General features: G+C 38.7%; 3 protein-coding genes across 3 annotated transcripts; all 3 read left to right on the forward strand.

The window, feature by feature from the left end:
* Nucleotides 1–1979: 1979 nt before the first annotated feature.
* On the forward strand, nucleotides 1980–6515 carry LOC105321049 (prostacyclin receptor). The gene is made up of 2 exons (XM_011419230.4): nucleotides 1980–3427; nucleotides 5037–6515. The coding sequence occupies exons 1-2, from the start codon at nucleotides 2654–2656 to the stop codon at nucleotides 5244–5246; spliced, it is 984 nt and encodes a 327-aa protein (XP_011417532.4). The 5' UTR covers nucleotides 1980–2653; the 3' UTR covers nucleotides 5247–6515.
* Nucleotides 6516–7235: 720 nt separating this feature from the next.
* On the forward strand, nucleotides 7236–9894 carry LOC105321048 (prostaglandin E2 receptor EP4 subtype). Its single transcript, XM_011419229.4, has 2 exons — nucleotides 7236–9042; nucleotides 9132–9894. Exons 1-2 carry the CDS (start codon nucleotides 8239–8241, stop codon nucleotides 9468–9470), a joined length of 1143 nt encoding a protein of 380 aa, XP_011417531.3. The 5' UTR covers nucleotides 7236–8238; the 3' UTR covers nucleotides 9471–9894.
* A 2247-nt stretch (nucleotides 9895–12141) lies between these two features.
* LOC136274195 (uncharacterized) lies at nucleotides 12142–14932 on the forward strand. The gene has a single exon (XM_066080689.1). It carries the CDS (start codon nucleotides 12879–12881, stop codon nucleotides 14337–14339), a length of 1461 nt encoding a protein of 486 aa, XP_065936761.1. The 5' UTR covers nucleotides 12142–12878; the 3' UTR covers nucleotides 14340–14932.
* The last annotated feature ends 1109 nt before the right edge of the window (nucleotides 14933–16041 follow it).

The following is a 16041-nucleotide window of genomic DNA, read 5'->3' on the forward strand; positions in this document are numbered from 1 at the left end:
ATTGAATGTATAGAAACATACATATATATACTAATTAAATGTTTATGTCTGTCCTAGCTCTTTCAATCATCCAACTCTTTCCCTCTTGAATATGTTTATTGAATGTTTTATGTTGTATGTACAGTCTTCATGTTGCCCCTTGAGGGCCCTTAATTGGTTAATAAAGAAATTGAATTGAATTGAATTGAATGTATAGGCAAATTGTAGAACATCAGGATAATCAAATATTCTGCAACGGACGTGAACTGTACAGCCCCCAGCATCACGTGTTACCGCTACTCTGATCTCTGATCTGTCTGTACTTTTTACACAAATATTACAATACTTAGTCTTTTAAGGTGGAATAACACACCTGGAGAAAGTCACTCAAATTAACAGGAAATTTTTTGATAATGAAAGATATAAACTGTACAAATGTCAAATAGGCGAAACATTTGCAGTTTGGGGATAAAAAATGAATATTTTAAATAATAATGTCAGTAAGTAACAACAAAAGCCCCCACGGGATTTGAACTCGGGATGTACGGATCACAAGTCTATCCACTCGGCTATGGAGTAAGTTACATGTTACAATCAATAAAATCCTTTTAATAACACGAAATGTCGTTTCGATCAGCGGTCAGCCATTTTGTGATGATGTGTTATTTCACCTAAATGTTTCTTCACATTGTCAATCAAAATAATGAATCTAAGTTATAATAGTAATTAATATAGTACATATAGTATAGGCGTCGGAACCGGGATGGGGGGGGGGGGGTTATGGAAAGGCTTAGCCCCCCCCCCCCCCCCCCACACACACACACACACACACACTTTTTTAGACCTAACCATTAGGAACATAGCATCAGGGAGTGTTCAGGCCCCCCCCCCCCCCCTCACTTTTTCTCGCAGCAAACAAAATTGTTCTTAAGATTGAAATATTTGAAAATTGGAGTCATAGGTATACTAGCCAGCCCCCCCCCCCCCCCCCCCCCCCCACGGATTGGTAATTTTATGATTTGGGAAGTTCTTTTTTGGCAGGTAAGATTGGAGTTATAATCATAGGTATTCTAGCCCCCCCCCCTTCCCCCCCCCCCCCCCCGGGATTAGGATTCTCATTATTTTGGAAAAAAGGTTTTTTTGTCTTGTCAAGATTTCTGATGATTAGTCTAGCCCCCCCCCCCCCCTTTCAAACCAAGTTGTTCAGTATACTACTTAACAAGCTTATCTTTTTAAAAAGATTGGTGAGCTAGCGCTGTAGCAATCATAAAACACAGAAGCAGATTTCTAAAACATTAGTTTAAATTTCTGAATCGATTAATTAACAATAGGAAGGCACAGTGGTGTACTGGAATTGTGCTGGAGTGGGGTCTCAATTTAAAATTGTGAATTTAGAGTGGACGTCACATCGGCAATGGCATAGCTCATTGGCCGTGCCTTAATCATTATGTATCTACTGTAATTTCAATTTCGAGGTGAAATTTTTCAGGAACCATTGGTACTGTTTTGTAGCAATCGTATCTTCTAGGGCCTTTCCGGCAACTCGGAAAACATATCCGAAGTTGTCTTCCGAGCTTGAAGGAATTAAAGATAAAGCTAGCTACATGTTATTTATTATAATATTGAAAATAACTTTGTATTTATTTCTAAGACCGAAGCTACTGTTCCTTTTTGACATTAACGATAAAACACAGAACTTCACTTGAAGATGATAAAACGAAATTCAAATGGTACAGTTTATCTACAGTAGCACAGTATTCCCAGAATCCCCTACTATGGAGTCGAGCATGCGTATACCAGTGAAAAGGACTAACGTAGTAGCTAGCGCTCGAGAGCGCTAGCAATAATGAAATGGAGGATATTACGATGCTGGAACATCTCAACATATATAAACACTGTCAGGTTAAAATATTCTTATTCAGTTTCTTTCATGAGGGTAATCTGTAATCAAGTTGTGTATAACCGTTTCCAATTTACTGGCGATACACTGCCCAATCAAATATTCTCTAATCTGACTAACTTACTATCACTTTATTTCATAGCCGAAGCGGCCATTCCGTTTGTTCACATACAAATCTCCTGTCTGTTAACAATCATTCACAATGGTTGTAAAGAGAGAAAACCAATTTGAGATTAGTGAAGGCAGCATCGACTAGTCACTGAAATTACTACTTTACCAGTAAAACTTATGTTTAGTAATAAGCTTTATTAATAAAAATGAGGGTGGATACTTGTGTCTGTCGGTATCTGAGGGACTTGGTGTTGTGTGGTTTACATGTAGTACCGGCAAAAGATCATAAGGATGGATACACAGCCACGTCAATGAACAAAAAATCATTAAAAAACCGCAAACGTCTGAGAGCGAGCTCCATCTTTATGGATATTGACTCCGTCTTTATTACCAGAGAGAGGCCTCTATTCACCATTTATTTGCTTGTTGGGAATCGTTGAAATGGGTAAATGACATCGTTTTGTTTGGATAACAGAGCGACTTGTCCTGCTGACACGATACTCTAGAGTAATTGAGGATTAAAAAAAAACGACACAAATCTTATGTACTGAATTACAGAGCGTAGTCAACGAACCCTCTGTCAGTAAGCCTCGGGATGTTTTCTGTATATATTGTTTTAATTAAATCTCTATCGAAGAAATTACCATTTAAACGAGTAATCGAATGTTATTAGTCTTGGCTATCTTCTTCCCAAACCAAGGATTATTTACAATGAACAGGAGCAATATCTCAGCCTCGGTTTGGGAATCGCCGGTCCCTCCGGTCCTGCAGTTTGTGTTTGGGGTGCTGGGGAACTTTATGGCTCTGCTGATCCTCGTATGTAACTCCCCGTCCCACAGATGGCACCCGTTCTACAAGCTGGTGGCGGGGTTGGCGCTCACAGACGGCGGAGGAATCTTGCTTCTCTACCCTCCAATTCTGACCCGATATGCCACAAATTTCACTTTCAATCTCGGCAGCTTTTTGTGTGGTTATACATCCTTCCTTGCATCATTTACCATCCTATCTTCTGCTCTGATCGTCTGCGCGATGTCCATTGACCGGTGTGTGGCGGTATACAGGCCATTCTACTACAAGAGTGAGTACGGCGACAGGCGGCGGGTGGTGGCGGTGATTGGGGCTATCTGGGCGGTAGGTGGTCTCGTGTCCAGTCTACATCTCGCGGGACTCGGGTCTGTGTACAAGTTTTATCCCGGTTCCTGGTGTTTCTTGAACTTTATTAGCGGGACTACTCTAGAGCGCGTCAATTCTTTGATCTACTCGGGTCTGGGAATTCTCGTGCTTCTGATTACCGTGACCTTGAACTTTTCGGTGATAGTAGCGACCCTTCACAAGAAACACCGAGCTCACCTCGGCCGCCTCAGAAAGGACGTGTACAACATCGTCTTTCTCTCCGCCATTGTTCTTATATCCAGTATCTGTTGGGCGCCATTAATGGTAAGATCTCTTGGGTTCATAACGAGACTCAATAGCTGCAGCTATTTATAGTATTTTATTTTTTTTACTGCCGAAAAAACAAAAGTATAGTGATTCATGTTGAATAAAATTATTAGTTAAACAAAAAATAATGAATATAGCTTTTTTAAGCTTTAAGAGATGGATTCTTAGACTTCGCTAATAATGGGGGTTTTATAGGAGGGTATCAAGTTTTTAAATGGTAACAGATTACCAATTGTCATTAACTTATAGATAAATGTGTATATAACATAAATTGTCATAAAAATTCACAAACCTGTAAAACAAGGACAAATGAATGGTATTCAAACCTTTCGAGAAGTAACTCGATAAACAGAAGTAATTGTATGACTAAGTTAAAGGATAACGGCTGCTGTGTACCCAGGGACAGACCAATTCATCGACGCTGGAGTCTGAAGGCAATCCTGAAATGAAACAGGTCTTATCCTGCGATCCAGTCTATTAATTTTTTCTTACAGTTTTATTAATAAAAAGCTAACAGATTGAATATGTTAATCGATTAATTGTCAATAGATTTTGAGTGAAAAAATTAATAATTTTATTAAGTTTTTAAGTTCTTCATATTACTCAGATAAAATGAACCGAAGGTCTATAAAGGCACGTAGCATCAGGCCTCCCCCCCCCCAAAAAAAAAAAAATAAATAAATAAAAAATTGAAGAATCATTGAGTTGGCCCCTCATGAAAATAAGTAAATGAATAGTGAAATTAAAGTATAGATATACTAGACCAGCCACCCCCCCCCCCCCCCCACGGTTTAGGTTTTTTTTGAAGATTGTTATTTTTTATAATTCCCCTTTTTTTCCTTGTCAAGATTTTTTGGTTGAGTCTGCCCCTCCCCCCTTCAAAAACCATGCTACGTGCCTGTATAACAAATTTGGTATTCTATTTTATATTTCATCAATTAAAGATAACAATTATAGTGAATTATATCTGTTTATTATACTACCTTATTTACGTAATGGAGTTTAATTCTATTATGCTGTATTATCATACGGAAGGTTTTCTAAATCTAACATTTAATGTTATTTGGAGCATGCTAATAGATGAGTAGTCAGGGGCTTTATATGTTGATTCACTTCAAACCGACCAAAAGCCTTTGTCAATATTTAGCAGTTCAAGCAAATGGCTTACTGTATACGGCATTTCACATTTTTATTCTTCCAACCAAGCATTTTGCATGCATGAGCATAGCCACAATATTGAGAACATGTGGGTATTTTTTTTAAATTATAAATAAAAGTAGAACTAAAGTAATTGGAAAAAGTAGATTCTTAGTTGTAGAAATTGATGTTCAATAGCATTTATTAGCAATTATACATGTATATTTAATTTGTGTTATACAAAATAAGGTATATTTAGATGACAGGTAAAACGATTGCAGAGTCTACATAGCTCACCAATGAACAAATTGCCCGTGTTTAGCGACTTTGGTCAATTCTTATATTGAGGATTTATAGTTTCTCAAAACTTGAAACTACGGAGATTTTTACAACCTTTTTTACACTCATATTTATATCATGGCTTCTGTTTAGACTTTTGTTACATGTAACTCTTTGTAACTCTTTTCAGTGGAGAATCATGTCTGTGTCATGTGATCTGAGTACTCCAAACCAAGGGACAGAGCTCCTGTCCCTCCGACTGGCCGTGAGTGGCTCTATCGTGGACCCATGGGTCTACATTTTACTGCGGAAGGAGACACTAAGTTACATTCACAAAATGATAGGCGGTGTCAGAGAAACTATGACGTCAATGTACAAAGCAGTACGAGTCTCGATATGAATTCAATGTGATTAAGGGTGTATATGTAAAACATCAAAGTTTGTTTCTATGACTTATCGGAAACAAAATGTTGATTGAGCATCATTCGTAGTGGAGCGGAGTGAATCACAAACCCTTGGCTTAGATTAGCATCAGTCGTTGCAGTGGGGCGAAGAGGATCGTAAAATATTGGCTAAGATGAGCATCAGATGTTGTGGTGGGGAGGAGTGAATCGTAAACCTTTAGCTAAGATGAGCATCAGATGTTGTGGTGGGGAGGAGTGAATCGTAAACCTTTAGCTAAGATGAGCATCAGATGTTGTGGTGGGGAGGATTGAATCGTAAACCCTTAGCTCAGATGAGCAACAGTCGCATTCATTTCTAGACACGGAGCATTGGTTTTGTCATTCTGCAGCGACGTCAGATATTCAATTTGTGTCTGTGGGTCTACATTTGTATTCGGTATTGTTTTGTCATTTGAAGATTAAAGGAAAACGATTTTGTTTGATATATCATTGTGAAGTGACAAAAATGAAAACAGTGGTTTATTTCTCGAGTTTAATGGACCAGTATTATTCACGACTGAAAGTTATATTTTCTTAAGATTTTTTTACGAATTATTTCAATTCGTACTAATGACTGTAATTATTTAATAATTTTTTCGACCGGTTTAAAAATTATTACTTTAGATTGATACATTAGAACCAATCGTTTTTATGGTATTGTCTCTACACTGTCAGCACCACCTGCATAAACCTCCCTTCTTGCCTAATGCTGTATTTCTGTGTATTTATAACACAGTTCCCCTAATCCCGCGAGATTTCACTTGCCACAAGTCGTCTTTAAGTTTCTGATAAAGTGTCAACCTTAAGTATTTATTTCCGGTATTTGAAGTGGTTTCACTGTTTAAATTACCTTACAAGTGATGACCTGGTTGGCTATGAATTTCGTTTACAATCTCTGAATTGCGTTGCGTGGATGTCTTTTTAATAAAATAACTTAAGAAATAAGCTAGCTGATCTTCTGATTTTGTTGGGGCTGTATCCAAGGTTTCACGGAGTCTAAGGGCATTGGTTGATGTCAGGAGCCTTTGTTTTATCAGCTCCCGGTGCTACCTTCATGTACATGCACAATACTCGGTGTCTGGATATAAAATTATACCTGTTTACAGTTATGTGTAGCTAACTGCATGTCAACCAGGAAAACCGGTCAATTACTAAGCTAAATTTGTTGTAGTAACGATTAGATAAGAGATAAGCTTTAAGTTATTTTTAAAGCAGGTAATTCATGTAAAAGCATTCCTTTTTTCCTTTTTTTTTGGGGGGGGGGGGGATGGGTGGAGTGATATTGAAATGAAATCGTAGGCATGTGTAAACCAACTGCTAATGTAAAAAGGCTCACCCATTGATAATGAGAAGTTTAGCTCCAGAATTTTGACTTTTCGAAGTAATTTTGAAATTGAATCAACAAGGATTAATCTTGATATTGTCATTCTATTGCTCTTGGCATAAACTACACAGAATCAAGTCATCGAAGTGTTTCATTAACCAATAAGGATCGTCGGAGACAGCCAAGCTCCTCATAAGGAAAATAGGATCCATGCATGCTTCAGCCTCTAGCTCTTTGGATTTGCCGTACTGTCTGGTGTGCAATCACCGGCATCTTGCAGAATTGTAGCTTTACGGGAAAAGAGTATATTATTTAAACCCAAATAGCTGCCACAATTTGATGTTTATTTTAATTCAATTTCAATTTTACGCCTTCAACATAGCCAATCAAAGAAATATCTTCATAAAACCTTTTTTAAAGTATAACAAAGCGAAGTAGACCTAAATTTTGTCAACTTTGCTTAATATTTATCTACGTATGTCTGTGTGAATGAAAGGGTTTTGACACAAACTGTGTAAACAAATATCGTATATAATGTATAATAGGGGAGCTCCTCTATAACACTATATATAAACGATTTTTTTTTTGCACAGATTGTGTCAAAACCCTGTGGTGTGAATGTAAAGAAAATATCATTCTTTAACTTTTCCTTATTGTATGTACACAAAAGTTTAATTATGATACCGGTATTGCGTATACTGTGTACACCAATAATACTTTATTCTATAGAAATATCTTGTTACCCCCAATTTGACTTTGTATTCTGGAGATGGTTTATTTATGTTTTCAATTATTCACAATAGTTTAAGGTGACAAGTTGTTAACTTTACCAGGAATTTAATTGTATTTTTTTCATAATGTTTACATGAAAATAAGTAGGAAAAGGATTTAGGAGATTTGATGTGTTTAGAACTTTTTCTGTTCTATTAAATTTAGTTTTTGTAAATACAGATAATAAGTTAAATAGGAAATGGGATGTACTCCTGAAGTCACAGGCACATGAAGCATGTAGATCAACCATTGGTATGCAAACAAAAGCATGAAACAACATTCTGTAGAAGGTGTTCTTCGTATTGTTTTCTTACTCTGCCCTCTTTCCTAACCCCGCTGTTTTAACACGACCGTCGGTGTCGTGCCTGATTTTTTGAACAGTGCACATCAATGGAATTTGTGACAGATATGCTTTGATAACAAGGCAAGATTGCTCAAACATTGACTGCCGAGTGGTTTCTGTAGATAAAAGTCTTGTCCAATCGGCGGAGGATTTCAGATACTGTTTCGGTCGTTTAGGTAAAAACAGAATTTTGTCATCAAATTTTTATACGGCGTGTTTATTTCTCAAAGTCGCAATATCTAGTACGTATCGGGCTGTGGATCTGACCTCATTCTAAAAAGGTGGATTGGCTTGATGGTCAGTCTTTGTCAACACCTGAAAGATAGCAAACACCTTTCTCAGAGGAATTCAAATTTAAGAGACATTAATGATTTGACTGAAAGAACATCAAAACGAACAAACGGTCTTCTATCTTGAGTATTTGTTTAAGGGGAAAAAACAAGTGGCCGTGTTAGAGGATGCGGCGTAGTGTGGGCCAGGGGTCTGTACAAGGGATCGTGTCTGTTCCCTGATGGCGAGGGCTCTCAGCATGTCCTACATAGGAACCACAGAGGAGCCAGCTACAAGCTTCTCAACTTTCCTAAACTCTGGGAATTCCAATGATTCTACCGAATCAGTGTGGGAATCGAGTGTCCCTCCTGCTCTACAGTTCGCCTTTGGAGTTATCGGGAATGCCATTGCTTTGGTGGTTCTAGGTTTGTCTGCCAAAAATCACAAATGGCGGCCATTTTACCGCCTCGTGTGTGGACTGGCAATCACAGACGGTGGGGGTATTCTGCTGGTCTACCCCACAGTGATGATTCAGTACGCCGAAAACTTTACGTTCGATTTCCCAAAGGCGCTGTGTGACTACAGTTCATTTATCTACACATTTACACTGATGTCCTCCGCAATGATAATCTGTGCTATGTCTCTGGATCGCTTTTTTGCTATTCTTTATCCGTTTGTGTATAACTCTGAGAACAAAGGACGCCGCACTAACTGTATTCTGGCGACCATCTGGTTGCTGGGACTGCTTCTGTCCACGTTACATCTGATGGGTCTCGGATCCAGTTACAACTACTACCCCCGGTCCTGGTGTTTTCTGAACTTTGTGGGAGGAACAACTAAGGACCGCATCAACTCGTTCATTTATTCCATCACAGGGTTGCTCATTCTGTTGTGTACAATTGCTGTTAACGTCGTAGTGATTCTGAGCGTCTGTAGAAAGATGAGACGTAACAGCGTGAAGTCTGCTCGACGTGTCAACGTCAACATCATCGTGTTCCTCGTGGTGATCGTCATAGTGTTCACCACGTGCTGGGCCCCGCTGATGGTGAGTGCGGCTTTTTACAAATGTCGAATAAGTAAATTGAGCCAATTCGTTTCTTGAATTTTAGCTTCGTTAATCGCTTTTTCTTTTAGGTTGTTATATTTTCCCACGCCGCGAAATTGATGAAGGCGAGCGACCAAGGTGGCGACGGTCCACTAGAGCTGCTGGTTCTGAGATTCGCTGTTACAAATTCCATAGTGGATCCCTGGATCTACATTCTGCTGCGGAAGGAGACACTGGATGGATTAAAAAGGTGCAAACGCGGAGTAAAACAAAAACTGGGAATTGTTAGTGAATCTTTCCACGATAATAATGTTGGAAGAAATTCCGAACGAGCGCGCCGGAAGTGTCCAATAGAAGTGACAGAAAGTGGGGCAACAGTTCCGGTATCATTGGAGAGGTCAAGGTCATGGTTACAAAATCAAGTGTGAATTCATGATCGGGACTTCAGTCTTCTAAATGACTTCGAGTGCAGTAATGGAGAAGTTTAATTTAATGTATTGTAGGTATTATGAAATGTTTGTTTTTGATAATAGGAAGAGGTAATTGGGATTTCCAATTCCAGTTTTGAATACAAATTGTTTGGTTACCAGTAAGATAAGCCTATACGTCAGACCTCAGAACCTCTGTATACTCACCATATATGGAAAACTCGATCCGATTTTAGTGAACATGAACTGACGACATGCACGTTCAGTACGGTACAACCCATACTGTAGTACGGTACAACCCATACTGTAGTACGGTACAACCCATACTGTAGTACGGTACAACCCAAACTGTAGTGGGTTTTATTACTACCGTATGTGTTTGTATATGTTTCATGTATAAATACATTATGCAGATATTTTTATACCGAGTTTTTTTTTATTCTGTGACTATTTTGTATGCGTTTCGATCGAATATTAGAAGCTAAATGTTCGTTTACCTCTGTTTGACTCCTTCAATCTGGGCGCGCTTAAATAATTGATCGATGAAAATATTTTATAATAGAACTCAAAGTTGTGTCTGTCGTTTGGTGATCTCGCAAATAAAGGGGGGTGGGTCTTTTCCTCCGAGCAGGACGTCCCAAATGTTGAATTATATACTATAGCGATGCATAATAAAAGGTGGAGTGTAACTGGTTCATATATTTTCTGATATGGTATTCAATAGATTAGGCCATTGAATCACCTTATTTTGAGCCAATTATTATACATGTGTGTACAGCTTTTTTAATAATAGCTGCTAAATGACGAACTCCCGGTATTGTGTATTTTATGATTGTTTGAAATAGCTGCACTTCATTTATGGACAACAGCGCCGTTCAAGTACATTAAGTTCACGAATAGATAGTTTATCAAACAAAAGCTTTCAAAAGGGTCAGGTTTTGATTTGTTTATCAAAAGGGTCAGGTTTTGATTTTTAACTTTTTATAACCCTACATAGAATGAAAGAGATTATTCTTTGAACTTACAAGTTAGGACCATTTTAACAAGAGCTTGGACTTTGGGTAGTTGTGTTAAACACCAATGTGACGTAGACCTTTGAAATCAACAAGATTTGTCTGAAGTTTGAGCTAAGACTACGCAGTCGGTGCATATTTCGCTTGAAACCGCGTCATTTTAACTTGTTAAGACGCAAGAAATAGATTGCTACGTCTAACCGAAAGCCCGAGGCCTTGTTAAAATGGTTCTAATTGAAAAGTCAATATAGAACAGAACAACTGAAATATCATGATAAATCAAATTAAAAATAAGCATGAGAAAATCGTTTGACTGAATCCAGATATATTTCAAATTCCCAGAGTTGAACGTTTTTGTCAATTTTATATATATATATATATATATATATATATATATATATATATATATATATATATACGTTACTTACCGTCTCCTAATGCACTGCTAAATGTATTTATGAATAGAAGGGAGTACGAGGAAATGATCAAAACAGACCTTTTGGGAAAGATTTGGAAAGTTTATAACCATTTTAACAAGAGCTTGGACTTACAGTAGGATGTAACGATCTATTTCATGCGTCTTAACAAGTTAAAATGACGCTGGTTTCAAGCGAAATATACACCGATTGCGTAGTCTTTGCTCAAAAGCCAGACAAATCTGGTTGATTTCAAAGAGCAATGGCTGAGTGACCAGCAATGAAATAAACAGGCCTACGTCACATTGCCGTTTGATTCAACTACCCAAAGTCCAAGCTCTTGTTAAAATGGTTCTATTATAAATCCCATGCACAGAGCCGATATACTAAACTAGATGATTTTACAATGCGATATTAGATATCTTGGATCAAGAAAGATAACTAGGTTTCTACCATTCAACTGTTCCATTGATCCTAGCTGTAACCATGCTGGTGACGTAATGAGACGTTTGGGCAATTCTGATTGGCTGAACATGTATTGTCAGACATTACTGCTTGTGTTCATTGGCCAATTAAACATATTTCCAAACATTTGATTGACTTCATTTATAATTCATTTATTTTATCATTTTATAACGAGATCATTACTTTGTACAATTTTTCATCAAATCAATTTAAGAGAAACAAAATGGTAACCGAAGTCCAGTTTTAGTTACATGTAACTTTATTTGGCACATGTAGTTTGCTTCTATATCAATAGGCTGTATTTCCCGCTTTGATCGCTACCTCCATATCCCTCTGAATCTAATATTCATTGATGTCTGAAGGATTTCGAAGCCATAAGGATCTTGAATTTTGAAAATTCTTAGATTGAATTTGAGACAAACTGTTAATAACTCGCATTGGCTTTGAACCAGCTAGGAACGGGGGTGTATCCGACCAAATTTCTGACATGGTAAACAAACAAAAAATTGCGTTGAATCCCCCTCACTCACCCCCCCCCCCCTCATATATGTAGGATCATCATTTTAATCTTATGCTGATCAGAGTTTACCTATGTGTTGTTTAAATAATAAAACACCTCGACTACTCAGTAATTAAATACCGTGGCTTTCAGTTGGTATAATTAAACTATGAAACAAACTTTACCAACCCGGATATGAGAGAAATCACGTTTTTATTGCGAAATGAAGCCCGGTCTTTGTTAAATGTAAACTTACTCTCATTTACTTTGATAAATATATCAGGGAATCCCCGCTTAATGACTCAGGAGCACGATACAAAAAGGTCTGGGTCCGACTGTACCTACCTACTTAGTACAGCGAACAGGCGTTACAATGTATTTAGATCTGACAAAATACCGATAGAGTGTGGTTCCCCATTGACATGAGAAAAAATCATTGATTTTTTATTATTTATCTGTCAAAATAATGATGGTGTATTATGTTGAATTAGTCCTATGAGGCACTGCTAGGTAATCTGGCGAATTCAGGTGTGCAGACAGTGTGCAAGTCAGATTTGAATATATGTAGTGAAACTGAAAAATTAAATTCATTAAACTCATTGAGAGAAAGTTTAAAATTCTAATTTATTCAATCTGTGCACGGTAAGCTGCGGATATAAAGCTTCGGTTTATTTGAATGGTTTCTTTTGAATGCACTTGTGTTAGTTAAGTATATGGCATGAATAATTTATTCATCCCAGGGATTCCCAATCAGCCCCCGCCTGTCTGTCTGTCAGCAGGACTGTAGTCGCTATACTAGTAGACTTATGAAATAACTGACATTTTTTCACATGCATCGGACTTGTCAGCCATTGAAACTAGTTAGCAGACGTTATTCAACGTTCAAATGTTTGGATTTCTTCACGATGCCTTGTCGAGACAGACACACAGTTCAAACAAATAAATGCTTGTATTGAGCAGTGCATTCAGGTGTTAATGTGCAGGCGTATTTTATTTACGCTTCAGTGAGAAATCGATGAGAACTTGGCGAAAACCTGATCTACCGGCTCTCGGGGAAAACATGGCCGGAGTACTGCTGAAGAAGAGCGTGTATTTCCTGGGGATGTGGCGGACCAGTCGTCTGGACGAGGAGCTCGCGCGGGAAATCGCCAGGAGGGCGCCAAATGTGACCGCTCGCCACGCCCAGCTAGAAATCTGTACCGTGGGGGTGAGACTAATCACGCGGTCAGGGGCGGGAGAGAGTGTGATCCGGATGCCGTATGTCCAGGATATCGTCATAAATAGATACGAACCGACCTGTCTCCTGTGTGTGCTGAAAGAGAGCAGAAAGCTCAGCATCATTGTGTGTCGGTGTTACAACACCAGGGATCCCTCGGACATTGTGAAATCGTTTCGAGCCTCTAAACGGGACAGTCGGATCATCGAAAGCGTTACAGAACCAAAGCGTCAAATTGACACAGACACAAAGCGTCACTGGACGCCTCACTATCCGCAGGATAGAGCGAGGACGGGGCGGCAGGGGGAGATAGGCATCAGAACAAAGGGCCCAACTAGAGCCACCTACACGGAGGTGTGTCACGTGGGGATACAGACCAGTCCCCAGGACCCGGATGACGTCAGTTTATCGCTGTCCTCCATTCAGACCGGTGACCTCCGCGAGGAGTTGTCTCATCTGTCCGAGGAGGTCAAGGCCATCAAAATGTTGATTGAAAAATCCACGGGAGTAGTTGATGATAAAAAGACTGAACCCAGAACATATCACAACACTGATACTAAAGGGGATTACGTAAAAGAACCAGAACCGAAGAAACGCGAAAATCCGACGTTTGTTCGGGGAGAATTCGTTTCGGCAAAATCGCCGGGATACCTCTCCGATGATGTAGAGGAAGTTCAAGACACTCGGGAAATGTTTGGTGGCCGCCGACACAGTGGAGATGCTATCGACTCTGGGGTCCGGAGTTTTTCTGTGACAAATTCTTCCGTGCACGGTGAACCTGATGAAGCAAAGTATATCTACCATAATGGCAGCCACAGTGAACTGAAAGACATTCATATCGAGAGGGTGGATTCCGGTGAGGAGGACTTTATACCACACGAAAACCCGTCGTCATTTTCAGGCACCGCTCGTCTTACTACTTTTATAACCGCACCCCCGGGCTTTCAGTCTCTGCCAGCCCCATTGAGGGATCGGGCATACACCACACCAGGGCGGCGCTACCATCGCCAGCCCAGAAACATCTTACTTAGCTCTACAGTCCCCAAGTCTATTGAGAATGTATATCGCAGCACGCGCTCACACAGAAAAGCACACCGGTATTCCAGGCAGGCGGTTACCCCGGATGTGTTCCTATCACAGGACGGAGAGCGGCGTCCGCGCTCACACAGTGCGCATGATCCAAACAGGGGGCGCTCATTGACTAGCGAGGAGGACATGGAATTACGTAAATCTCTTTACAAACTTTATAACGAGGTTTAAACCCATTTTTCTGTCAGTTCGCATGACGTCATCAATTTTCAGGAAACTTGTTGAGAAAATATTCAAGTTTAAATCTGGCTAACAAATACATACTTATTATGTATTCTTTATTTTGTCACTGCTGGTATAATTTGTGAAGTGAATGATATTGTATTATACTTTACGATGATGCGTGGCTGTTTTATTTTCGCGTTTTTTGTTGTAATTTTTAAAGCGCTAAGCATAGCTCAGCGCTTTATTGTCGTTAGACTTCTACTTCCGGTGCAAGGAATAACCGCCCCCTATGAGCAGAAGTTTACATCATTTAAACTGGTTAGGGAGCCAGTTTCAGGAGCTGCACGGGCTGGTACGGGCTACTGTGAATTTGATGTACAGGGCTTACATACATCATTGCAGGGGCTGCCACGCAGTGATGAGGAAATATATCGCGTATACAGAAACTAAAATGTTATATACATACATGTATATCTTTTACAAACAGAAGCTGGGTTAGCGCTTTTCAGTACTATGAGTACTTTGATTTTTCTTTGGTATATGTTTTATCATTTAATATTTTTAGTCTTTGATGTTGTATTTTTTTTTGTTCATTTTTGTTTTTGCTCTTTGTGGGTCTTTTTTTGGATTGTTTGATTTTTTTGTTTTTTGTTTTGTTTTGTTTTGTTTTTTTTTTTGGGGGGGGGGGGGAGGGGGGGGGGCACTAGTAGACAAAAACGTGAGCTTGTTTTGGACCGAATAACGTTATCTATGCGCAAATTCTGTGAAAACAATTAAAACCATTAAGAAATTTACAACTGATATCATCTCTTTACTAGCCTCTGTTAGTCTTAAAGCTTTTAAACATCATCACCAGCCCAGTAAAGTGAAGTGGTGCAGTTTGTTGACATGCATGTAAAATAGCGACTTTCGATCTCGATGTAAATTTAACTTACTTGATTTTCCGATGTCGGTAGCGTGTTCCTGAGAAAGTCTGAAGCAAGTAAAGAGACGATATCGGTAGTAAAATACATGGCAAATTACATGGCATTGTTTTCACAAAATTTGCGTATAAATAATGTTTATCAGTCCAAAACTAGCGCACATTTTTGTGCGCAATAAGTACACAATTTTTTTCAATGGGTGGCACTGTAACTCCCAGGTGGTCCATCCAAATTTTTTTTCAGATCGAGATCTGCAGACCTGCAGCTAGATAATAACGTCATTGCATTATACAGTCTAAAAGTCTGCTTAAGATATTTTATTTAGAAGTTGTGTAGATATTTAGCCGGTGAAACATATCGAAATTGCGTCAATATAGAAAAACGAATTTATGAACAGATTTTGCCAATTTAACCTTTAGGTTATGTAATGAAAAAGAGGTTTTCCTTTAAATATCCTGTTTATCTGCTTATTATTCTGTATATGCTTGTTTATAATGTACTGAAGTTGATTCAAAACTTATATAGTTTAACACATTATAAAGGAATACTAAGAATTCTTTGCTTAAATCGAAACCGTGAATGGGTTCATCTTTACTATGTATATGCATAAAGTCAAGGCAATCATTATGGAACATATAATGAATATTTCTTTGTGTACCAGATATAAATGATTAGGCAAATTTAACCATTTTCCTCACAGTTCATAATTAGAAAAACTTCAATAAAAAAGCAAGACATTTATATTTGTTGCTATACGTTGGCTTGCCAAAATGTCTAAATGAATG

This window comes from Magallana gigas, chromosome 3 (assembly GCF_963853765.1).
Source record: "Magallana gigas chromosome 3, xbMagGiga1.1, whole genome shotgun sequence".
In the NCBI taxonomy this organism is placed as follows: Eukaryota; Metazoa; Mollusca; class Bivalvia; order Ostreida; family Ostreidae; genus Magallana; species Magallana gigas.

Bases quoted from the DNA above. Each gene is read 5' to 3' on its own strand.
- LOC105321048 (XM_011419229.4), top strand. From the start codon at position 8,239: ATGGCGAGGGCTCTCAGCATGTCCTACATAGGAACCACAGAGGAGCCA. The intron at 9,043-9,131 runs GTGAGTGCGGCT...TTTTTCTTTTAG, and splicing joins CGTGCTGGGCCCCGCTGATG to GTTGTTATATTTTCCCACGC.
- LOC105321049 (XM_011419230.4), top strand. From the start codon at position 2,654: ATGTTATTAGTCTTGGCTATCTTCTTCCCAAACCAAGGATTATTTACA. The intron at 3,428-5,036 runs GTAAGATCTCTT...AACTCTTTTCAG, and splicing joins TCTGTTGGGCGCCATTAATG to TGGAGAATCATGTCTGTGTC.
- LOC136274195 (XM_066080689.1), top strand. From the start codon at position 12,879: ATGAGAACTTGGCGAAAACCTGATCTACCGGCTCTCGGGGAAAACATG.